Source organism: Stegodyphus dumicola, chromosome 2 (genome assembly GCF_044657685.1).
Source record: "Stegodyphus dumicola isolate Sdum_Otavi_A_Nest chromosome 2, ASM4465768v1".
NCBI lineage: Eukaryota > Metazoa > Arthropoda > Arachnida > Araneae > Eresidae > Stegodyphus > Stegodyphus dumicola.
In genome coordinates this window covers 101,562,896-101,588,242 of record NC_140769.1, presented here as the reverse complement: position 1 = coordinate 101,588,242, position 25,347 = coordinate 101,562,896, and the positions used below count along the sequence as shown (strand labels likewise).

General features: G+C 31.2%; 1 protein-coding gene across 1 annotated transcript in view; it reads left to right on the top strand.

Annotated features, from left to right (window-relative positions):
• FucT6 (alpha-(1,6)-fucosyltransferase 8) overlaps positions 1-25,347 on the top strand; it is a 75,346-nt gene that overhangs the window by 16,333 nt on the left and 33,666 nt on the right. Inside the window, exons 3-7 of the mRNA XM_035371504.2 lie at positions 5,442-5,545; positions 7,108-7,285; positions 17,150-17,264; positions 20,672-20,909; positions 23,995-24,232. Of these exons, the coding sequence (XP_035227395.1) occupies positions 5,442-5,545; positions 7,108-7,285; positions 17,150-17,264; positions 20,672-20,909; positions 23,995-24,232 (873 nt within the window). The remainder of the gene's footprint in view (positions 1-5,441; positions 5,546-7,107; positions 7,286-17,149; positions 17,265-20,671; positions 20,910-23,994; positions 24,233-25,347) is intronic.

The following is a 25,347-nucleotide window of genomic DNA, read 5'->3' as shown; positions in this document are numbered from 1 at the left end:
TAAAAATGAAAGTGAAATAATAAAACTTTAGTGAAAAATTCAAATCCAAATTTTACCTTTAAACAAAGAGCACATAATCCTAAGAATTGAAAATGTAAGTGAAATTATAAAACTTTACTGTAAAGAACTGTTGAAGTCTATTAAGTTAGTCTTTAGTATAAAGACTTAGTTAAAATACTTTACTGCAAAGACTTTTGATTACTTCTTCTTGTGAGTTATTATTTAAGTTTTTGCACTTATTTGGTGTTATTTTTTATTTATTTATTTATTTTTCAGTTAAGTGGTGTTTCACCAAATGCTGCATTTATAACTGGTTAATAACTTTTGAAATCAAAGCTACATGTTTGATGTAATTTGTTTACATCTTTTCTTGTTTTTGTATAGTGACTCTCTATTTGTATTTTAATGTGTTATCTAAATGTTAATACATTGTGTTTTAACAGAATAAAAGAAAATGCCACACATATTAAGATTTATATTACAGGCCGGAAATTTAGAAATTTAATGTGTTATCTAAATGTTAATACATTGTGTTTTAACAGAATAAAAGAAAATGCCACACATATTAAGATTTATATTACAGGCCAGAAATTTAGATAAAAGAAAAAGAACAACTTAAGTTATATTGCATAATTAATAGTTTAAACCTTAAAAAATTCAACATTTAAATGTGTATGTGTGTTCAAATCAAAATTTTACCTTTAAACAAAGAGCACATAATCCTAAGAATTGAAAACGTAAGCGAAATTATAAAACTTTACTGTAAAGACTTGGTTGAAGTCTATTTAGTTAGTCTTTAGTACAAAGACTTAATACTAAGGCATTAAGGTTTTAAACCATTTTTTAATATTTATATGTGTTTAATTTGTGCTTATAATATTAATTAGGTTAATTAGGCAAAAGTAAAATCAAAATCAAAATAACAAATTCCAAAAAAATAGGAGATGGGTGGGAGAAGAATGGATGTATGAAGATTTTATTTTGAATAAAATTTAAATAATAAATATATGAAATTTTTGCCATGACTAAAATTTTAGTCACAAAAATATGAAGATTTTACTTTGCTTTAAAAAAAAATAGTGTCATAGACTAGCCTATAGTGATACTAAATAGATTGTAAATTGATTTTTTGAAATCGAATCGTAATTAAATTGCATGATAGTAATTTTTGCGAATCCTAATAGCTAAATAACTATAAGAATGTTTGTAATATTTTAAGTTGTATCATTAAGTTTTTAAACTGAACAAAAATAAAAGCATATTTTATGTAATTGTGCATGTTTTGCATTACTTTGATTAACACAGTTAAACTAATTTTTGCAAAACATGATACGTAAATAAATTTGAAAATGTTAATCCAATTTTTATAAGTTGTGTCATTGCCTTTTAAAAATTAAATAAAAATAAAAGCATATCATATGCAATTAGTGCATGATCAGGATTATTTTAATCGGTATGTTTCTCTTATATGAGGTTCATGAAAAAATATTGCTTAAATGTGTGATAACATGCCAAAGGTAGCATCAACTAAGTGATCTGGGTTTTATGAATGAAATTGAGCCAAATATTCAAGTGTTATGGGTTGCAACCTTTTTTAAAACTGCATGAAACATGATATGAGAGATGACTTTCTTCATATCTATTATTTGACTAAAAGCACTTTTTTAATAAAAAACAAAGAAAAAAGAAAGTATATTTCACAATCTGTGGTTACCTAAAGAGGAGCAGGAAGCATTGAAGCTTCTACAGGAATTCTTCACAGACGAAAGTTTTGTAAAATTAATAGTGAAATGATGTTGTGTTTTACCAATTATGATATGTCAAAATGGTATTGCAACCTTAGATCTTGCCAAGAAAAAGCAGGTGCCATATCTCACACTTGGTTTGAAGGATCATGCCTAAATTTCCTTACAGCTGTAAAATTTTTGTATTCTTGGTGCCATGAATTGACATCATTTGAGTTTTGTAATATGCAATGAAAATAAGCTGCAATACTGTCATCATCTGGAACAGTTGTATAAGGGAGGTTTGGGGCCATGCCTTGTTATGTAGACTTGAAGTTAAAACTGGGTTGAAATGATAGAATAGTAGAAATTATGACAAAGGTCTGTATTTGAAAAGAAAGAGTTATGTTGGATGTGTTCTTCTTCAATGGTGGATTTTTAGAAGCCTTTGTAGAGAAACAAAATAAGGTTTTCTTGCAGCTGTTCTGAATTGCACAGCTAAAATTTTACTTGTTGTGACTGAAAAAAATGTCACACATGGTAGTAAAATTTTTTCTGATTGCTGGAAAGGGTATAAAACATAAGTTTTGACAGAAGCAGTATATGATCATCTTACAGTTCACCCACAGATACAGTTTTGTAGACCCAGCATTGGATGTCATACAAAAACAGTTGAAAGAATGTAAGGCAGTGCAAAATGCATAATAAATGATAGTGGGGCACCTCATGTGACTGTCTGAAGTTATACTTATTAGAGTTTATGTGACAATTATTACATTATAAAACTTATTAATATTGTCATAAAAAATCGTATATATTTATTTGTGACACATATATAGTGGAAATGTACCTTTGATTAGTAATGCTGTTAAATTAATCACAGACACTTTTTTTAAAATTATATAGAGGGGTTCAGAATGATTTATTTGATTTCAAATAACCATAATTCCATATCTAGTAGCCATGTATTAATTTAATATACTTCAAATGGAAAGTTAAAATCAGAGTTTGAGAATATCATCAATATGTTGGTCATTCAATTGCAGTAAACCTAATAACTTGATTTTACCAGCTAATCTGAATCATGTGTTTTGTTCCTTTGGATTTAAGATGCTGTGCAAACTTAGTTGCCAAAATATTGACAAAGCTATATGACCTCAGATCTCCTCCCACTGTGGACAACAACTCCTACAACAATCCTTGCTGGAGAGGGGACAGCAGAAAAAAATACATTATAATAAGTGTGTAAAGAATGTCTTTGTATGATTGGTATGATTAAAAGAAGTCATACAAAATGTCTCCAGTAAAACTTGGACAATTTTCTTTTATTTCATGTATTACTTGGTTGTAAATTGGGGAAAGAAAGTCAGTTGAAATCACTACAGACCTTTGAATCACTCTGTACTTATCAAAATTTGCTTTTTTTTTTTCTTTCAATTAAGTGATAAGGAATTAGCCCATTTGAATTTGTTATTAAATAAATGCATTATTTTTGCTACTAGTAATACTGATATTTTCTTGATTACTTTGAATATTTACCTTTTGTCATCACAACTAGGATTAAGAGTGATGTTACTGTGCAAAAGATAGATAGATAAATAAATAAATAAACTGTGTGGTTTGAATAACATGATGCTATGGATATTATAAATAACATATTCATGCTAAGTGAAAGAGTGTGATGAGGATGAGAATGTTCCAAAAGAGATTATATTAAAAGAGTTTCATGCATTGTTATCTGTCAAATAACAATTAATGAATATTGACTCATTCTTACAGAAACAGATGTATACATGCAACAATTATCAGTGATAAATTTCTTACCAAAGTGTGTATGCACTATTTGTGTTTGAATATTTTTCATTAATTTGTTATTGTTTTAGATCAGTTTCTTGTTAGAGAAAGTTTACAATGAATAAAACTAAAACTGTATATTAGCATAGCCAACTTTTTCAAATCTCGCTTTTATTGTAAATTTTCTTTATATGAGTATCATTAAATACTTAAACCAGTTATTTTAGAAAACTTATGTTGGCCTAGATCAGATATGTTTTTCCTCATAGACTAATTTATCTATAATCTGAAATAATGCTAGAAACCAAAGCAACTTTGATGTGATCTGAGTACTGATCGTTTTCATTGTTCTGGTGCTGTCTGTGGTTGTGGTCTAGTTGACTTGTTTCTTATTTGTGGTGGATCAAACCTATCACCTGTGGTATTGTTAATAATGCTGGTTACTTATATTGAGTTTCATAATGAAAAACTGAGCAATTATTAAACAGAAAAAGATTTTTTTTTTTTTATTTATTTTATTTTTTTATTTTCAGAATTTACACATGAGAATATAGAAGTTAAAAGAAAAGTGTCTCAATATGTTTGCCATTTAAGAAGACTGCAGAACGAAGTCTTAGCTCCAAAGTTCTTGATAACCTGCTTGAGTTTGGTCTATTGAAACCAACTGTATGACACTAAATATCATTGTTTTCAGCTCTTCTACGGTTTTTGGTCAATATTTCTAAACTTTAACCTAACCCAATAAGAAGACATTAAGTGACAGTAAGTTACGACTGTAGTGGGACCAAACACATTTTTCAAAGCAAGTCTAGGATGTCAACTGCTAAATGTGGATGAGCTCCATCCTGTTGAAAACATGCATCTTAGATCTAATGTCTATAGTAAAATCAATAACCTCATTCTCAAGAACTGGATGTAGCATTTTGAATTTACTTCCCGGTCAAAAACATATAAACAAAAGATCTTGTTAGCTTACAAATCATACCATATGGTGATTTTTTTGTGGCTAAAGAGGCTTGACAAATATTTCAAGGACAATGAAGATGCTTGACAACACCCAGGTTTCTTGCTGCCCTAAGTCTGATAATTTTCATAATTGACAGAGCCATTTACCAGAAATGTGTCTCATTGGAAAAAGTGGTATTACCAGGATTGAAACCAGCATTGATCATTTAGCATATGATATTAGCAAAAACCAATCTTTTTGCAACTACATCTGGCCCAAAATGTTGTTCTAGCTGGATTTTTTAATGGAAAATGTTAAGATCTTAGGCTGTTGATGATTATTTTCCATGCTGTGGATGGACTGATGCAAAGTTACTGAGCCAGATGTTGAGTTGGCATTCTCCATTATTGTTTTGGCAAATATGATAATTTTGATTATCTTTGCTGTCTTTTGTTTGGTCTGCATGCTATCTTTGTTTATCTTGCTCTGAACCTGTTTGTTCAAGCCTGTAATAATGCAAATAAAGTGCTTGATAAATTGGCCTATTTTTAAAGGTACTAGATTCTTTCTGGGTATTTTATCATATCTAAAGATAAAAAGTTGAGTACTGGTCTATTTTAGTCAGGCGAAAAATAATAATAATCAGGCCTCATAAATAAATTTCCTTTGGACCCCTGTGCAAGCATTCAAAATTTGCCAGTACTAGCTCAATCATTTAAAGAGTTATTTAAATAACAGTTTAACAAGGCCCATTGATGCACCCTGTATGTGTAGTATAAATTAAATTTCAAATACAGTTAAAAAAATTTTGCTTAGTAATTTATTATTATATTGCTTTGTATTTTATATTATTTATTATTGTTATTAATTGCATTTCATGAATTTTAAGTTTTTTCCCCCTTTGAAGTTTTTTTTTTTTAATTATAAAAAGAAAGCAGGCTGTTGTTAAAATATATTTTTGTTAATTTTTATTGAAGGTTATCACCATCCTCTGGAAAAAAAGAAAAATTAATATCTATTCCCGCGAAGGATCAAGAAATAAAAGTAGAGAAAATTAAAGGAGAATTGGAAGCAAACCAGGGTAAGGAAAATTTTCTATTAGGCCTTTTTTTATAAAATTTCAAAACTTACACTAACTTATTAATTTTTTTCTAAGTAAAATTTTATATGAGTATGTGATGTTTGAAATAAATGTGCATTGGGAAGAATATTTTTAAAGGTATTAGTGAGTTGTCTACTGCTGGGAGCTTATTGGGCTTAAAGTAACTTTGATGTTGATATCAAAATCTTTTATTGACAACTTGGGAGCCAGGAATTTTTATTTTCCCTTTCTTTCAATAATGCAATTTTTTATGATAATTTTTCCATTCTGTGACATTTTATCCAATATATGTAATTCTAGTTAAAATTTGACTGATGTTAACTCCTGTAGCAATTGTAAATAAATCATATGGCTGCTGTAAATTTGATTGGGATTCTTTTAAGTAAATTACCTACTTACATTCTAATCATCTTTCTGCACATTTTCTGAATTTCTTGATGATTAAAAAAGTTTTGTGGAGATAATTGCTCCATTCTTTGGAATTTTATATCCTATATACAGTAATTAGCACATCTTTTTTTAATGGCCCTTATTATTTAAATGGTGTCACGAGCTTTGTTATTAATGGAATCTGCAAAAGCAGCAACCCTTCTCATAAGTGATCTTGGTTAGGAGTACTGGTCATTTTGGCAATAGGTTGGCAAAAAACTAACAGGGAAGCATCTTGTCCTTCTAGGTAAAATTTGAATAATATTAAATCCTTGTAGTAACAGTCATATGGTTGTAGAGATATAAGGATTTTTGGAAGCAGGCAAGATGAAAAATTAGCAATCGTCTTCGCCGGGAATAGAACCACAGACCTCTGAAATACCGGCTCAGTGTACTGACCACTACACCACGAAGCCGGGAGAAATACCTTACATACTCCTCCTTTTAAAGGGCAACTGGGGTTTTAAGGGGACCCAATTGCCAAATCCTGGGTGAGGAGAATTATCATCTAGCACCCTTTTAGTTCAGGCGCCACTGTAGAGACATTAGGATTTTTGGAAGCAGGCAAGATGAAAAATTAGCAATTGCCTTCACTGGGAATCAAACCACGGACCTCTGAAATACTGGCTGAGCAGGCTGACCACTACACCACGAAGGCATGCTATGCTAGGAAGGCGGGAGAAATACCTTACATGGTAAATAAGTCATATAGCTGCTGTAAATGTAATCAGATTTCTTTCGAATAGATTTTCTTCTCATATTCTTACTACATTTATGCACTTCTTGAAACAATTTTTCTATTCTATTTTATTTTATCTATCATATAGTTTTCACCATCTGGTGTTTCCAGTGTTATACATGCACACTATGTTTCAGTGAGAACTTAATTTCTGTGAGAATTGAAACATTCTGTAATTCTCAGGAATATTCTATGATTCTGAAAAATGCTGATATTTGAGAAAACTGGAGAGTAAAACCTTCCATTAGTGCAGTGATGATACAATACTTAATAATATTGTGAATAAAAAATAAGTAAAGTTTCTGTTAATAAATTTCATAGTTAAGATATTTTTGTTTAATTATACTATCAATATATTTTACTTCATATGCAGAATTTAGAGAACCCAGCAAAGAATTTGAAGAAACAAGAAGAAGACTGGAAAATGGTGTTTTTGAAATGTGGTACTATTTAAACTCAGAGTTAAAGAAATTAAACAAAACTTTACCAACTGATGCAGCCACTAGACAAAAACTTTCTGTCATTCTTGAAGATGCAAATGACCATAAGAGGTGAGACTTGATATTATTATATGAAAAATTTTCTCATTTGTATCTTCTCTCACAACATCAAATTAAATTAAGAATGTGTGCTTCTGAATGATTGTGTTTAGAGACCTCAATCCCTTACATGCTAATGGAAACATATTGAAAGCATTCCAGACCTTCAAAGTCATAGATTGTATTCTTTGCATAGGAATATACTCAAATCAAGGAAAAGTTTATTTAATTTTTCTCTTTCTTTTTTTCTTTCTTCTTCTTTGTCATAATTGCTAGTTTCTTCTAGTGTTAACAATAAAGCTGTGGGAACTCTATAAGTCTTATTTATATTGAAAATTTACTTCATGATAAACTTAAGTCCCTCTTTCTGTGTGACTGTAAGACTTTTTTAGTTTTATGAAAAAAATGGGATATTGGTTAGTCATTTAAGGAATTGTATCGGAATTTGCTTTAAAGCTAAGAAATTAATATAAGTACATTAAAATTAAACTAAATTTTTTCGTGTAACAATTTGCATCCTACTATTCATAAATAGGGACATTATTAAAAAAATAAGTAAAGTGCAAAGTCTAATCCGGACTCGTCAGGACTTCGGCGATTCTGGATTAGGGGTTTTTCCGGATTATAGATCATCAATTTAAATGTGGCAAGATGGCATGCAGAAATTATAAAATTAAAAATATGAAACCATAATTTATGAAATAAAGAACAATTATGATCTATAGGGTATCAAAATTTACAAAAAAAAGCATAATATTTATCTGTTTACTTTATCAAACATTTCTTTCAACCTGCGCATGCATAAAGCACACATTATGCATAGTCGAAATTAGGAAATTGTAAGCGGAAAACTAGTTGATGTGTATTCATGATATTTATAATGACGAGGAATCTAATTAAAATCATATCAAAAATGGAGTACATCGAGATAAAATACTACATTTAGTAAAAAATTATAAGCCAAATAAAATAAAAACATCTGCTCTGAAGATGAGGATATTGCTGAGAGATCAACTTCCAGTTAATTGTGCGCCATGACGTCTTCCCCCCTAAGAGCAGCGTGAAATTGATAAACAGATTTCGGAATGGTTAGAGAAACAAAGGATATGCCTTTGTCCATTTCTTGCAGCAATTCCACTTTTTGTTTGATGGACATCGAAACATGCTTTCGCTTTGTAGATCTTTTGGCAGCTCCAGAATCAGAAACTCTTTTTGGTATAATTGAAAGTTCAAGCTTACTTTTTATAAAATTGCTCAAACAGTCTGCAAAAAATAATAAGCCGGATCCAATTAGAAGATTAAGGAACAACGCAATCTGCAACATTAACTGAAATAGATAGTTAGATAATTTTAGCCTAGCTTATACTGTCCGTTATACATTAAATGCGCATGTGTAAACTCATATGCGCATGCATAAAGGTATTATATTATGTGCATGAGTATGCGTTTACGCATGTGCAGAAAGTTTGTGGCTTTGAGGTCCGGATTATTGATGTCTGGATTAAAGACTTTATACTGTGTCTATTTAAATAAATCAGTAGTCCTCACACTTTTCTTACTGTCAACCTTTTTAAGAATTCCTCATTTCACTTTCTTTTCACATTTTTACACTTCCTTTACATAGATATGATGGGATAAAAAAGTACTAACGTAATTTTTAGATTGTGTATTTTACATTGTTTATAAGTTTTTAGATTACATGTAAAATCTAATATATTTATAATTGTAATGAGAGGAATTAAAGTAAGACTTATTAAGTTAGTAGCAATGACTGACTGTGTAAATACCTATTTGATTTTATATCTAAGTTATTTCTCTGTTTTGTTAATATGGAATTAATATGGCTAAAACAGCTGTTCTTTTTTATATGTGATAAATTATATTGTATATAAACATTATCAAGTTGTATGTATATATATATATATATATATATATATATATATACATGACAGCAGAGAGCAATGCGAAGATCACAGCAGTGAGCACTCTGCACAGTCCTTGTTCTCCGCTCTGAACTGAAGATATTTGAAGAACGTAGTTCCCCAGCTTTTCTTCCGACATATTTTTTGTCTTTTGAACTTGAAGCACATGACACTGTTTTCATAGATGTCCTTCTCTATTATAGTTCCAGTATTTTATCTTACTTTTATCGTTACTCGATTTCATCTCATATCCTTCCATGGACTCCATTCAAGGCCCATCAGCGACCGAGCGGTTAAATTGCTGAACACTGGTAGTTCCAAACTTTGTTCAAATCCAGGCAAACAGACTGGCTGCATGGGTATTCTCATGGGTTTCCCCGTGAGTAACATGTATATGAACCAGTTTCCCTTAGAAAGTCCTCCCTGAAGGCCTTGCTCCCCTTAGCAGGTAACCCTACTGTTCTTTGCCATAATAAAATAAACCAGTAAACCATTGCTTCCACTCTTTTTGTCAATTTTGTTCAACATTGTGTCTTATGTGCTTTGAACACCCTTTACAGGACAAATATTTCTTCTACTGGCCTTCTGGGCCACTTTGGCATAGGCAAGAGAGCTTTCCAGATCTTTTTTGTCTGCTGTTTGATCTCTGCTGAATTTCAGGGTTTCTGATAGCATCCACAAAATAGTAGGAACTCAATGTGTGTTTAATTTCATGTCTGCAATCCAGAAATGTGCAAACTTTTTAATGTCAATTGATTTTAATGTCAATGATGATTGATTTCAATTAAAAGAAAACTAAATTAATGAAATATTAAGTCTGTTTAGTTATTCCTCTTTTTCACTCAGTTATCTTCTATAGTGATTTTATTTTTAAATTATATTAATTTTTCCTGCCTTCCATACTACGATGGCAATCCCAAAAAAAAGGTCTCCTATTTTTTGGGGACATAGAGAAAGTTTTAATACGGTTGTTGGCAACACTGTTGTGAGTGGTGCCTTCTCCGCAACCACATAAGCATACAGCCACTTCGCTCGGATGCTCAGTCTTGGCTTGGCAGCTATTCAAAATGGAGCTCCCGGTAAACGTTACCACCAAGTGCGAAGTGCACGCAGTTATTCGATTTTTGAACGCAAAAGGCGTTAAACCGGTTGAAATTCACTGCCTATTGACAGAAGTATATGAACAGTCGTGCATGGATGTCAAAACGTTTGCAAGTGGTGTAGAGAGTTTACAGCCGGTCATACTGAAATTCATGACGAAGAAAGGAGCGGGAGGCCATCAATTGCCAACGAGACAATCGCGAAAGTTGAGGAACTCATGCATAAAGATTGGACGATCGCTCTGGATGCTCTCTACATTTTGGTTTCTGCGGTTTCCAGAAGCACCATCCACAGGATTTTAATGGAAAAGTTGCAATATCGGAAGGTGTGTGCAAGATGGGTGCCGCACATGCTGACAGAAGGTCACAAACGGCAACGGGTTGATTTTTCCCGCGAATGAAGGAACATTTGTCTGGACAGTGGTTCTGCTCCGATGATGAGGTGAAAGATGAGGTTCAACGCTTCCTGAAGGGCATGACGGCAAGCTGGTATGACATGGGCATTGTAAAACTGTCACAGCGTCTACAAAAATGCATCGACCGAAATGGCGATTATGTTGAAAAATAAAGCATTCTTCAATCTTTAAAGTGATGTAGCAATTATGTGGGGAAAGGCAACGACCATAGTTGATAACACACATTTATTACTATTTACAAATATAGATTACATTAGGATTACAATTAATGAAAATGGTATACGAGCGATCGAGCGACGTCTGCTCCGCTCGCCAGCTAATCCTCGTCTTCTTCCGAAGGCGGGAAACACATGCTGACGCAATGCATATGTCATACAGTAGGGGATTAGGGAATATCATGACATAACGTTTCCCACATTCGGCCATCATGACCGGACAGGCGACCTCGCCTGAAGCAACATAGTATATCATCAAATTAAAAAAAAAATATTATAATATAGTAACATAGGTATGGAAAAAATAATCTGTAGATACAAAGCTGAGGATACTTACACAAATGGAGCAAAAAAATAGTTTAAACACACCACAGCAGTTAACTAAAAATAAAAAGAACATTAGTATGACAAAATGAATTAAAAAGTTGATATGAGGAAAAAAATTATTAGAAAGTTCTCAGGTGTCATCTGTCCAAACACAGGAGGACCTATAATGCTGACAGTTGTATAAAAATAAAGTGATACGTTCAATATTGTTGGACCAGGGTTTCATGTATTCAGCACAAGTAGATGTTTTGGATGGTCCGTTGAAAAATGCACACTTTTCCACATCATATGTGTCATTTTGTTTGAGCCTGATGACTTTATAAGGTCCGAGAAATTTCTATTTGAGTTTTAGACCAGGGCCATACTGAGTTCGTTTGATAGCCACAAGGTCATGAAGTTGAAATTTTTGTGCCTGTTTTTGTCGCAAATTATAAGTACGGCGATTTTCGTCTTGCACTTTAGAGATTTGCTGTTTTGCGTCCTTACGGAGATCATCACGTTGCTGAATAAATGCAGATTTGATCTCCTCGTCGATTAGAGCAGCGGTGTTTATGTCGTTTTGCGATTTCATTTTAGTCCCAAAGAGAAGTTCAAAGGGAGTGGAATTGATGCTACGTTGAAAAGTTGAATTAATAATTTGTTGCACGGAGGGAACATAACGGTACCATTGCTCAGGGTTGGTTATGGAGAATTTAGAAAGGACAGCAATAATAATGGAGTTCAAACGCTCAACTTGACCGTTCGATCGTGGGAGGCCAGCTGTAATAAGAACATGCTTTATTCTTTGTGTGTCACAATAGTTTGCAAATGCAGTGGATTTGAATGCAGGGCCTCGATGGATGCCATCAATGGATGCGTCGGTATGAATTTCGATAGGACTCTTTTGATTAAAAATACTTAAAACTGGTTGGTGAGAAAGCAAATATTTTAATCTGTGAAATGCGGCTTTCTGATCAGCATGAAATTGAAAGGGGGTGTCCTTACGAAGGAGATCACTAAGGGGTTTTGCAATGCTAGAATATGAAGGGATGAATTTCCTAAAATATCCCGTGAGACCGAGAAAGCGTTGGACGTCTTTCGTACTCTTAGGTTCGGGGTAGTTAATTACAGATTTTGTTTTCGAAGGGGAAGGAAAAATTTTACCACCTTCAACGATATGTCCAAGAAATTCGATTTTTTTGTGAAGAAATTGACATTTACGAAAATTAACTTCTAGACCATATTCACTAGCAACTTTGAGTACTTGATTGAGACGATGAATGGCCTCATTTTCATTTTTGGCGGGAATAACTACATCGTCCATGTAGGGTAAAACATAACCTTTGAGAATTAAATCACGAAAAACATAATTTATAAAGCGCTGGAATACTGAAGGGCAATTTGAAAGACCAAATGGCATTCGAAGAAACTGGAATTGTCCATTGTGAGTTACAAAAGCTGTATATGGTTTAATTTCGTCCGCTACTGGCACATGAAAAAATCCGTTACGTAGGTCAAGAGTACTAAAAATTTGGGCGTCTTGCAGTTTATCCAAAATGTCATCAATAAGAGGAAGAGGAAAATGATCCTTAATTAAAAGTCGATTAAGTTTCCTATAATCGATGCAAACACGGGGTGTACCGTCTTTTTTACGCACCACGAGAACTTGACTGGCATATGGAGATGAACAAGGTTCAATAATTTTAAGTTTCAACCATTCATTTATTTGTTTGTCAACAATTTCCCGTTCAACAAAAGGAAGGCGTCTAGGAGGGTGAAAAATCGGTTTATCATCGGATAGAGTGATATTAAGTTTAATATCTGTCGTCTTTGTTTTATTTGGGACATAAGAATTCAGCAAACGTTCTGCCGCAGCACGAGTTTCTTTGGAAACATTTGAACCAATATCAAAAGCTGGAACATCGTCATTTATTGCAAAAATGAAAGATTCAGAAGCAGTTTCAAAGCATTGCTCGGGAGGCTTTGAAAAATATATACCGTCTGGTGTAATAGTTAATTTAGCATTTTTAATTACGTCACAGCCTACAATAAGAGAAAATTGCATAGAATGATTTGGAACAACTCTAATATTAGCCGGAAAGTCCTGATTATCAATGTTGATAATGGTTTGAAAATAGCCAATAAGAGGAATTTTCGAGAATCCGAGACCAGTTAACACTCCAGAATTATTTGAAAGTGGTGGGGAACCAAGTTGAATCCATGTGTTTTCGTTCAGTAATGTGACCTCACTTCCAGTGTCAATTAATCCAGAAACTGTGCTATTGAGTATAACGACAGTTTTACACATATTACCATGAGAGGTTTGTACTGTATTTACTTCGGCAGGTGGAGTGGAAGTCTCATTTGATGTAGTGGGGCGGCAATCCATAGATTTATGTCCAAAACGACAAGTTAGACACTTTGGGCCAAGAGAACGATTAGGACAGGACCGTGAGAGGTGTCCGACCTCATCGCAGTTAAAACAAGTTTGTGGTTTAGTTTTAGATGACCAGTATTATTAAATTTCGCGTCGTGTTGTTGGTCTGAATTTTTTCGTCCAGTACTACGTCTGGGGCCATTATTCGTATTTTTAAAATTTGATGGATGAGAGATATTTGTATGTCTAGTCGTAACTACAGATTCATAAGTGCGTAGCTTTTCCTTGAATTCAGAATATGATTTTGCACCGTAGAGAATAATTTTATCGGATGGGGTACCTAGTATTCCTTGAATGGTATACTGAATGACAGAAGCCTCGTCGACAACACCGTCACCACGATTCGCAATTTCGCGCATTGCGATAAAATATTGCAAAGAGCTTTCATTCGAGCGCATTTTTCTTCTTTCGAGTTGTTTATGAATTTCAATAGAAGTAATTTTATCGGAGAACTCATTAAGTAATACTGTTTTAAACATGTCGTATGAATTGAGATTCCGTTGTGAAAACAAAAAAGTTTTAGCAGTACCCACAACAAGTCTTTTTGCAAAAACTAATTTTTGCTGGTCGGTAAGATTTGGGAATAATTGGAAATTATCCTCTATATCGTTGAAAAAAGCGCGGACTGAATAGAAATCATTGCCTGAAAAGTTTCTGCAAGTGTTTGAAAGATCTCTCAAAATAAACCATAAATCATGACTCATCTCGCGAATCTCGGTGTTCGCCGTCATATAAACACCGGAGCGACTCGAATTCAAATTCATTACTTCCGCGTCAGAAGAAACAACGCGATTTGGGCTTGGCGCCGTGGAGGGAGGGGAAGAGGGAACAGAAGAACTTAGACCTACAGGCGTCGGTGCACTGTCGGTGTTTGAAATTGAATGATCATCATCGGATAAAAAACTAACGTCTAGGGAACTTTGAAAATCCGTCAGATTAGTGAGGGCATGAAAAATTTTTTCACATAAAACATCTTTATTAGTGGAAGCTTCCAAATGCAATAAATTCGCCACTGATATAAAATCTGATAAAGAAAAATCTTTTAATAGAAGTTCTTTATGTTTTGCCAAATCGAAACTGTCCGGGAACGCGGCAAAATTTCGCATTCTCTTTCGCGAAGAATGATCAAAATCGGAATATCCGAGCACGGTATTAAATAATTTAATAACTCGTGTTGTGCCATATTTAAGAGAATTCGCTATCAATGGGATATCACCTAATTTTAGGGCCATAGTTCGTTAAACAGTAAAATAGGACAATATGAATATGAAATAGGGTATGTATGAATGAGAATTAAACAGTATAAACACAGCTTAAAATCGTAATACTAATAAATTATGAATGAATCAGGGAAAAATGGGCCTACCTAACTTCGGGGCAGTCCTTATAATCCAATATTTATCTTGGCCAATCCAATGTAATCCAAAATCGAATTTCGATTTAACGCCCAAAATCAGAAGAACGGACAAGTAGCATGTAACATCATTCACATATGTCGTCCAGGTTGAAGAATATTAAATTGTCATAAAGGCACGTCTTCATTCACATACGTCGTCTGGCTTGAAGAAGAATATTAAATCGTCATAAAGGCACATCTTAATTCACATACGTCGTCTAGCTTGAAGAAGAATATTAAATCGTCATAAAGGCACGTCTTGCCTTTGTTAGCTTTCTGAACGTCTTTAGTGATTGCTGGTGTCTAGGGTTCGATTATAACGCATGCACAAAAAGCACGGTCGAGCCCCCAAAATGTGGGGAAAGGCAACGACCATAGTTGATAACACACATTTATTACTATTTACAAATATAGATTACATTAGGATTACAATTAATGAAAATGGTATACGAGCGATCGAGCGACGTCTGCTCCGCTCGCCAGCTAATCCTCGTCTTCTTCCGAAGGCGGGAAACACATGCTGATGCAATGCATACGTCATACAGTAGGGGATTAGGGAATATCATGACATAACGTTTCCCACAATTATAGAAAATAAACAGTTCTTTGTATATCTAAAAATAAAGGAGACCTTTTTTTGGGAGGATTGCCCTCGTACTATAGTATCATGCTTATTAGAAATAGAATGTAGTATAATTTATGCTAAATCTTTAAAATGTATTTAATTAATATTAAAAAAATTGAGAGGGAAAGTTAAGGGAAGCATTTAAGCATATATATTTTTAATCTATTAATGCATAATTAGTACTTAGTTTCTGCTCTAAAACTGCTATATATCAATAGAGAGAACATTTTCTTTTGATGGAAAAACTATTAAAAATGTAATCTTCTAGGTCAGTGATTCTCAGCCACTGTGCCGCCAAATATTAGGAATGTATATAATAAAAATTACAATGGGTTTAATCTTAGTATACGATACGCATGAGAAATGGCAAAATTCGGTTTTTAAGACATTAAGAAGCATGCCAATTTTGGTATCGAAGCCAATTTTAGTACCGAATACTTCTGTATTTGAATTAACTTTGAACGAAGAGGAAGAACTAATTTCGCTTTCTAATAATTGAGATTTAATTTTAAAATATTCAGAAGAATCAATTAATCTTTGAATTAACATTAGATGTGATTAACCCATGATAGCCAAAAATGCTTTAAAAATATTATTACAGCTTTCAACATCTTATTTGTGTTAATTTGGATTTTCAGTATTAACCAACATAAAAACGAAAAAAAGATTGAGACTTAGATGTAGAAGACAATATGAGAGTAGCATTGTCTTTTTTAAAAATAAATATAAATGAAATTATCAAATACATCAAGCTCAAATTTCTCATCAAAAGTATTCTTATTATTAACTTGTAATTAATGCCTTAATAAACATACTGCTGATTTTGTAGTACATATTATTTTATTTTACATTCAGAATCATCATCATAAACTATTTTACACAGTGTATTATAGGTAAGTAAACAACTTTTAAACTTACCTTTTTCTTTGTGTGCCGCCAAATTTTTAAATTGGTAAAAGTGTGCCGTGACAAAAAAGGTTGAGAATCACTGTTCTAGGTTGAACAAAATAAATTTGTTAGAAAAAAAATTTTTTTATTAAAATTTTGCTGATCAAACTTAAATATTTAGTAACTATTATATGGGAATTCTGTGTTAGAAATGAAAATAATTTGTGTGTGTGTCCATGATTTAAAAATTGTGTTTCCCCCAGTATTTAAATGAAGAAAAAAATTATTTTTTCTTTTTCTGAATATCTGAATGTGTTTGACCTAATGGAATATGTACAAAAGTTTGCTGTGTTGTCTCAGTAATGCATCTAAATATTTCTATGCTTGTTAAAATTGCATTAAATATTATTTAAAATTTAAAGGTTTAAAATGCTTTCAGTTGCATAAATGTTTTGTTTTGTGGTAAATGCAGTCTGTGGTTTATTCTTCCACTGTTTACTTTTGCCAGTACTTAGTGTATTCTTTAGTTTTATTCAGTTGGTATATATATTAATTTTTAAAAAACACATAGAGCTATTTTGTCTGACATGAAAAAATTAAAAGACATGGATGGTCTTGCTGAATGGCGCAGAAAAGAAGCTGAAGAGTTGAGCAACATTGTACAAAAGAGACTCTATCACCTTCAAGTAATGTATTTAAAATTTGTATAGTAAAATTATATCTGTCATTAATATTTTTCTATGTAAAATAAATTTTCACATAAATTTATGTCGGTTTTAATATTTTATATTTTTTATCATAAATTTATTCAGCACCATAACTGTTATTGATTATTTTAAAAACAAAATTAAGCAGAAATTAGCCTTGCATTTATGCTGATTTTACAGAATAGTGCTGTTGTGGCTATGTGTTTTTCTTATGAGATCAGGGTGGGAAAAGATTCTTGCTTGGGGAAAAAAAGCATAAGACCAGATTTATAAAAAAATACACTGGGCAAAATTTCATGGGAAGGCCCCTTCTGTAATTATTTCCTCTGATGCAAATTATATAAAGTACTTCCTGAAATAATCTAGTAATATGCTCTATTCTTTTGGTTTAGAGTTATTTAAACATAAAATACATTTCAACATTTATATTTATTTTCATTCTCATGGTTTCACCTTATTAAATACAAAATTTAGTTCAACATTTCTATGTATTTTCATTCTCATAGTTTCAGCTCATTAAATACAAACGTATACATTTAAACCAAAGTCTTATTTTTCTGGGGGAGAATGAAATAAAGAAAAGAATCTAGAATTTTTACTGATTGAATATGAACCATAATTACTTATATTGCAGAGAAAAGACCTTAATGTAATTAATTTGTTTTTCAGTTCATAATCAACTTGAATGAGCATGCCTTTGATGGTAAAAAAGTCTTCATGTGACATCATGAGCTTCAAATGTATTCACACACTAGTAGATATTGTTAGTGTACAAATTAAGGCTTCACTAAACAAAGTAAACGACCAGCATGAGTGCAAGACAGTAATGTAAGACCTGATTTTTGAAGACATAAAAATGCGAAAATATGATATTTAAAATTTTGTTTCCACTTTTAATTTTATATTCTTAAGACCTTATTATTTTTTAATTTTAATTCTTAAGACTTTATTTCTTTAATTTTATATTCTTAAGTTCAAATTCTATGTATTTTAAATATTGTAGAAAAATTTGGTGCCCTTCCTTGTCTATATCAGGCCCTGAAAAAATGTCTGAAAAGCACTGAAAAAAATGTCACCTCTTTCATTTGAAATGAAAGAAATTGATTTTATACTTATTTCATATTTATATTATTATATTTATATTTACATATATATATAGCATTATTAAATTATTAATTAGTTTAATAATTTTCATTTTATTTGTAATTTAATCTCACTTGTATACCTACAGTAACGTGTTTTTGTTTCTTTTGTTTATATACACCTTGTCCATAAAAGTTCTTACATGACCATTATTTTCACAACCATTGGTTGTAGACATATACTTTTAATTACAAAAGTATTTTAAATGATTAACATATTCATGTTTTGGGATTTTTAAATTTAAAAAAAAAAATCGCAAAAAGCACTGGTTTCCAGATCCCTGTATTTACGTTTAGGAAAATTTTATACTAGTTATAAAAATGAAATATGAGAATTGTGATTTCCAATGGAAAAAATTTGGCTGAGATATTTAATTTCAAAATCTGAGATCATGTTCAGGAGTTGTAGAAAAAATAAAAAGTAAACTTTGCATCTGCAATGAATAAAATTCCAAGTTATAAAATGTTTTTTAATGTTAGCGGATTAAGTGATGAGATTTTTTCTGTCAATTGCCTTAAAAATATTAATCAGTATTTTTTTTTTTTTTTAGCAGGTGTTTTCATGGTTTTCCTCATGTGTAACGTGTATACGAGCCAGTTTCCCTTAGAAAGTCCTTCACGAAGGCATACCTCCCCTTAGGCAGATAGCCCTAGTGAGCTTTGCCATAATTAAATACACCAACACCTTTTTCTTTTTTTTCAAAAAGGAGTTTTAATTATAGAATTCTTGTTCTTCATTAGCACTTCAATATTGGCTCATAGGCAACGCATAACCTTATTTGTACTAATTAAAAGGATCAGCTATTTATAGTTTAAGGAAATTCTTTACATGATTATTGAATTACGATTCTAAACCATGAGGTGTTTGCAGTGTTTGAAAAATTATACATTACTTGTGTGAAAATTCTTTCAGCATAACAATTGTAACAAAATTATAAACTAAATAATGTTACAGTCTAGTAAATTGATTAAAAGATTATCATTCAATACTAATTTTATTAAAAAAATCAACCTTAAAATATTTTTCGACCCTTCAGGGCAATTTGAAATTAGAATCAAAAATCCTAAATTTTGAACTTAAATATCTCAATTAATTTTTCTCATAAAAGAATCAAACTGTGTTTTATTTTTTCAGAACAATGTATAAGGGAATTTTATATTTATTATACTTACATAAAATTATGAGTATGAAATTTTCATAAATATGTGCATAGGGGGCAAAAGATTATAAAACAAAAGGTTAAATTTCATAATTTTCACAAAATTCAGTTTTTAATTGTAAAAATGTTAAAATTTGCATCATTTCAAAATTTTTTTTTAACTGCAAGTGTATGTCTATGACCAGTAGTTGCAAACATTAGTACCAAATAAGGTCTTCTGTGGGCATGATAAGATCGCTTTTAACATTTTCATGTGTGCTGTAAAGACTCTTTTTTTTTTTTTCCTTTTGAAGCTATTTAGTAATCTATTTAGTCACCAAGGAACAGTAAAACAAGTCAGCTGAGTCTCTCATTTCCTGCTCCGCATTAAGTAGCATATTTTCAATCCCCATAATAAACTTAAAAATTTTTTTAGCTTTATTCAATGTAGAGAATGTGTGAACATACACTGAAGAACCAAAACATTATTACCACCTACTCAACAGGGCCATTCCTAGGCCATTGGCTGCCTGCATACTTTCCTAAAATTGCCACCCCCAAATTTTAAAAAAACACGCATTCAGTGATTAATAAAATTTTTATTTCATGTTCACAAAGTACTTACATATGACAAATTGTATAAAATGTACTTATATTGGCCAACTAAAATAAATTCATTAAATTAATTTTAATTTAATGAATTTAAAATATTTAGGGGTAGTATCGCAAGAGTCTGGCCGCCTGCATACTTTTATATACTGCACCCTCGCTAGGAACGGCCCTGCTACTCAGTAATGCATTGTGCAACCTTTGGTCTGCAAAACAGCTGCAACTCACCTTGGCATGGATACCACAAGTTCTGGGTAGATGACTAGAGACAGTCAATAGTCACGCAAAGTCAAGATATTCTCACATGGTGATGTTTGAGCTCGGAGTTGCCGCTCCATGACATCCCAAATAGCACCTGTAGCAGCATTCATTTTCCTTTTTCTCCCTCTCCCTTTGGTTTTTTCCCACAGGTTTGGGAAAAAACTTAACTTTGTATAAAACTTGCACCATTTTTAATTAGCTATGTATTTATTGCCTACTATTTCCTTTTCTGAAGAATCCAAAAGATTGTCAGACTGCTAAGAAAATCCTGTGCAATTTGAATAAAGGCTGTGGTTATGGATGTCAAATTCATCATGCTGTATACTGCTTTATAGTTGCATATGGTACAAAAAGGACTCTCATCTTACGTTCCCATAACTGGCGTTATGCTCAAAAAGGATGGGAATCTGTATTCTTACCAATAAGTGAGACATGCAAAGATGACAGCGGTTCATCTAGAGGTCCTTGGCCTGGTATGTATTGAAGTTAACATTTAATAATATTATGAAACATTTTACATTTTCTTTTATGCATTATTTTAGTTTTGTAAAAAATATGTATGTGAGTAAAATTGTTTAAATTTAAACATAATAGACTTTATTACATCTATCAAACTTCTAAATTTGATAGATGTTATAATGTCTCATATGATTAAAATACAAATAAATATGAATTTATTAGCTGTGTCAGATTTATAAATTAATACAATTATCAAATTCATAAGTACAAAAATCAATAGACATTATTACATCATAATGTATGCAACTATTATTGTGATGTGATAAGGATTATATGTTTACATATAAACTTCCTTTTGGGGGGGGATTTACACTTCCACATTTAATTCCCCCCCCCATAATAAAATATGCGGAGAGTCCTGATTCTGAATTTCATTTCGCCACTAAATAAAATAGTTATTATTGAAGAAATAACCATTTCAGCATAAATTTGTGTTTATGAAATTTTAGAATTGCATATAAATTGGAAAATCTATTGTTTGTAGTAAAAAGAGAAATTTTCCATTTTTGTGAAAAGGGAAAATTTGTTGATTGTTGTCCTTTCTTTATTTTTGAAAATTAGATATGTTGTTGAATTATGAAGTTCTTTTTCAGTAAGAGAATTAGAGTACTTTTTTCATAAGATACTAAAATTATTGCTTACTTTAACAATTTTGGTAATAGTAAATTTTTTTTCAGTCACAGAAACTCTGAAATATTTCCTTCCAATTTTTAATTCCTTTAAATCCTTTAATTTCTACAATATTCTCTTTGCTCTGTTCTAATATTTCATTTTTCCATTCTTTAAAATGATGAGTAGGTAAAGTAGTAGAGAACTTGCTTCCAATATGAGCTATCTACGTCTATGAACTATCTATATCTACAAAAATACTTTTGAAACAATTTAACTGGACTAAATTTTCTACCTTTTTTCATAAGTTTCTTGATTTCTTAATCTTGTGCAATGCCTAGATTTCCTGTAATTACATGTTTTTGTTGTTCATCCACATATGGCCAAAAGTTTTTCCTTCTCTGAAATATCAAGTTGCAGAAGAATCTTCTTCATCAAGGTTGATAATATAACTACAGTACAAAGTCTGCAATTCGGACATCCATTATCCGGAATAATCTATAATCCGGACCTCAAAGCCACTAACTTTTTTTTGTATGCTTTATGCATGTGCGTAGTGCGTTTACGCATGCACATTTAGCACAAAAAACGAAGCAACTTAAAAACTTACATTGAAAAGAAATGTTTAATAAAGTAAACAAATAAATATTAAGCTTTTTTTTTTTTTTTTTTTTTTGTAAATTTTGATATCTTTTAGATCATAATTTCTCTTTATTTCATAAATTATGGTTTCATATTTTTAATTGTATAATTTCTGCATGCCATCTTACCAGATTTAAATTGATGATCTATGATCCGGAAAAACCCTTAATCCGGAATCATTGAAGTCCCGGCGAGTCCGGATTACAGAATTTGTACTGTACTCAACTTTTTGTTGTACTTGAAACAAACAATTATTGTAGACTCTATTGTAGGAAAGTTTTGTTGAGCTTGTTTATGTAGATTGATATCATCAAAACTTCTAGGACAAAAGTTGATAGTACAGAAAATTCTTTTATCCTGGGATGAATTACAGTACAGAAAATTCTTTTATCCTGGGATGAATTACAGTTAAATTAAAATTTTATAAAGTACTAAATCTTTGATGATGTTATTTCCTATAAACTTATTTTTGAAGAAAATTTGAATTATAAGTAGATGTCTGTGAGGAAGTGAGTAAAGGTAATCAAGAATATTTTTCTTAAAAGTGGGCATTTCAAACATTTGCTGCAATTTTAATTATAGTAAATTAGTATTTAGAGAAGTTTTAACTTTCATCTTTTGTCCTCTGGTACTTCTTTGTGTTTTATTTCTAAATAGACTGAAACTGTTGCATAAAAAAGTCAGATTTTTTATTGATTGAAGAGTTTTATCCATAGAGTGTTCCAAATTGTAATATATAGAGAGATTCCTTAAAAAGTATATTTTTAAGATTAGGAACAATATCTTTATTGCTGTATTGATGAAATCATGAAATTTAAAATGTTCTAGTTCCTTGGTAGTAGAATTTGTACCATTTTTATTGACTACAGACTTTTAATATGTGATCTATAGTTTTTGATTCTTATATTAAAATTACTTAAGTTTGCCATATGTAAACAAAACTGCAGGTATTACATTTTATAGAATAAATACAATTAAAGAATTTTAGCAAGTGGGTTTGGAGTTTTATTATGTCTACAGGATAATCAGTTGGAACCATGACATTGGTTTTAAATTTCTTTCATCTCTTTGTGGATTTGGTTCTAAAATTTCTTTCTTTTTGTCTATAATTGACTAATTAAGTATAATATACAATCATTGGATTTTTAATTTCTTTCTTTTATCTTTCACCCTTTGAAAAATTGAAGGGAGATACTCTTCTCTAACTTACTTTATTTTATGAATACTGCATGTAATAGTGTATGCAAAATATGTATTATGTGTATGTTATAAGTCAGTAGCAGCCCAGTTATGTTTCTGGGAATAAAAAAAAATTATTCATGGACTTAGTTGCACAGTCCCCCCTTCTGAAATATTTGCATAATTCAAAGGTCAAATTATAATTTGAAAAAATATTATTATTATTGTTTTTACCGTAAATGTAAATTCTGGGAATTAAATTTGGCTGAATATTGTTAAAGAGGTGATGTCTAAGCATAAATATAAAGTAAACTATGTAGGCAGTAAAGAGGATGCCTTTTCTAAACTATATTTAATCAAATTTGTGTTAAAAAATGGTATAAATTTAGGTTATGTTGGTAACATTTTATTTTTAACTAAATGAAGATTATTATATTATTTCATTTTATATATTTCAGTGCATTATAAATTAAATTAAATATGTATTTTGAAGGTTATAAACAAATTGCATACCTATTGTTCAACTGATGAAATAATGGAATATTTATTTTTATAGCATTTATATATTTCTGTCTTTGGCATAACTTTTTCTTATTAACGTTTTTCTAGCAACAGAAAATACTCAAGTCATAGATCTTCCAATTATTGATAATGTGAGACCTAGACCTCCGTACATACCTTTGGCTATACCAAAAGATTTAGCTGACAGAATAATCCGTTTGCATGGCAATCCTATTGTTTGGTGGATATCACAGTTTATTAAATACCTTCTTCGACCGCAAGATTCTATGAAAGTCCTTTTAGACAGGGTGGAAGAAAAAATGGATTTCAAACATCCTGTTGTGGGGTTTGTTCATATTTTTTAATAATTTAATAGTTAATTCATAATTATTTTATAATTGAGTGTGATAGATACTAAATGTTAAAATACAGTCAGATCTTTTATGTGTTACTTATATCATGTTTTTATTGCTTCAATGATATTGTAGTACATGTAGTTTAATTTTCAATTATAATACTGCATACCACTGATTTCAAATATCATAATTGATAAAAGAATGGAATTCAAGGGAGAATCATGAACTGTATAGTGTCAGGCATAGAAATCAGTAAAAGATAGGGAAACAGGTTAAGTTTTTGTGGTTTATGAAAAAAATGATATGCAACTGTTGAGAAATTGCCAAAAAGAGGTAATTCATCATCATTGCATTTCCATTTTCGTTTGAAGGACCTTAGAATTGTGTCTAATCTTTGCCGATGGATTCCAATAGACTTAATTGAAGAGAATGCATAAACATTTGCAAGGTTCTTCATTCAATGTGAATTTTTTCTTTTTTTAATTGCCTAGTGACTGGTAGTTTGAAGCTTTAAACATTTCATTGATGGAAAAGAATAAAATTCCCATGAGGTACTTGAAATGTACCTTCAAGACTCTTTCTGCAGTAAGCAGGCTGATTTCCGTAGTAATAGCATAAAGAAAAACCCTATGCTAGTATTTGGAAAATGTTATTGATTCAGATGGAGAAATGTATAGTTGATTAAATTAGTGTCTTTCTTATTTTTTTATTTCTTCAAAATATCAAGTTGACCAGTATATTTATAGGGAAATTCTGTTTGAAATATAAAAATTTATAACTCGGTCACTATCAAAATAACGGCCTTTGGAGAGCGGATGCTTAATATTTCTAATATTCCTGGAAGTGCTGGGAGAAGAAACTTCTTTTTAGCTTCAGTTGTTTGAAAATAATAACTCTATCTTTATAAGAGAGAACAATAAAATCAGAGAGTAAGAAATTGGCCAGTAAGCTGATAGTGACATGACAAGAATCTATTTCAGATCAAATTGTTATTTCTTCCCTAACTTCTGTCTTAAAAATATGAATTGTGATGAATGATCAAAAGTTGCTTTAAATTTGTTTGCACTACAATATAAACTGGGCTGTTGTGAATGATACCATTTCT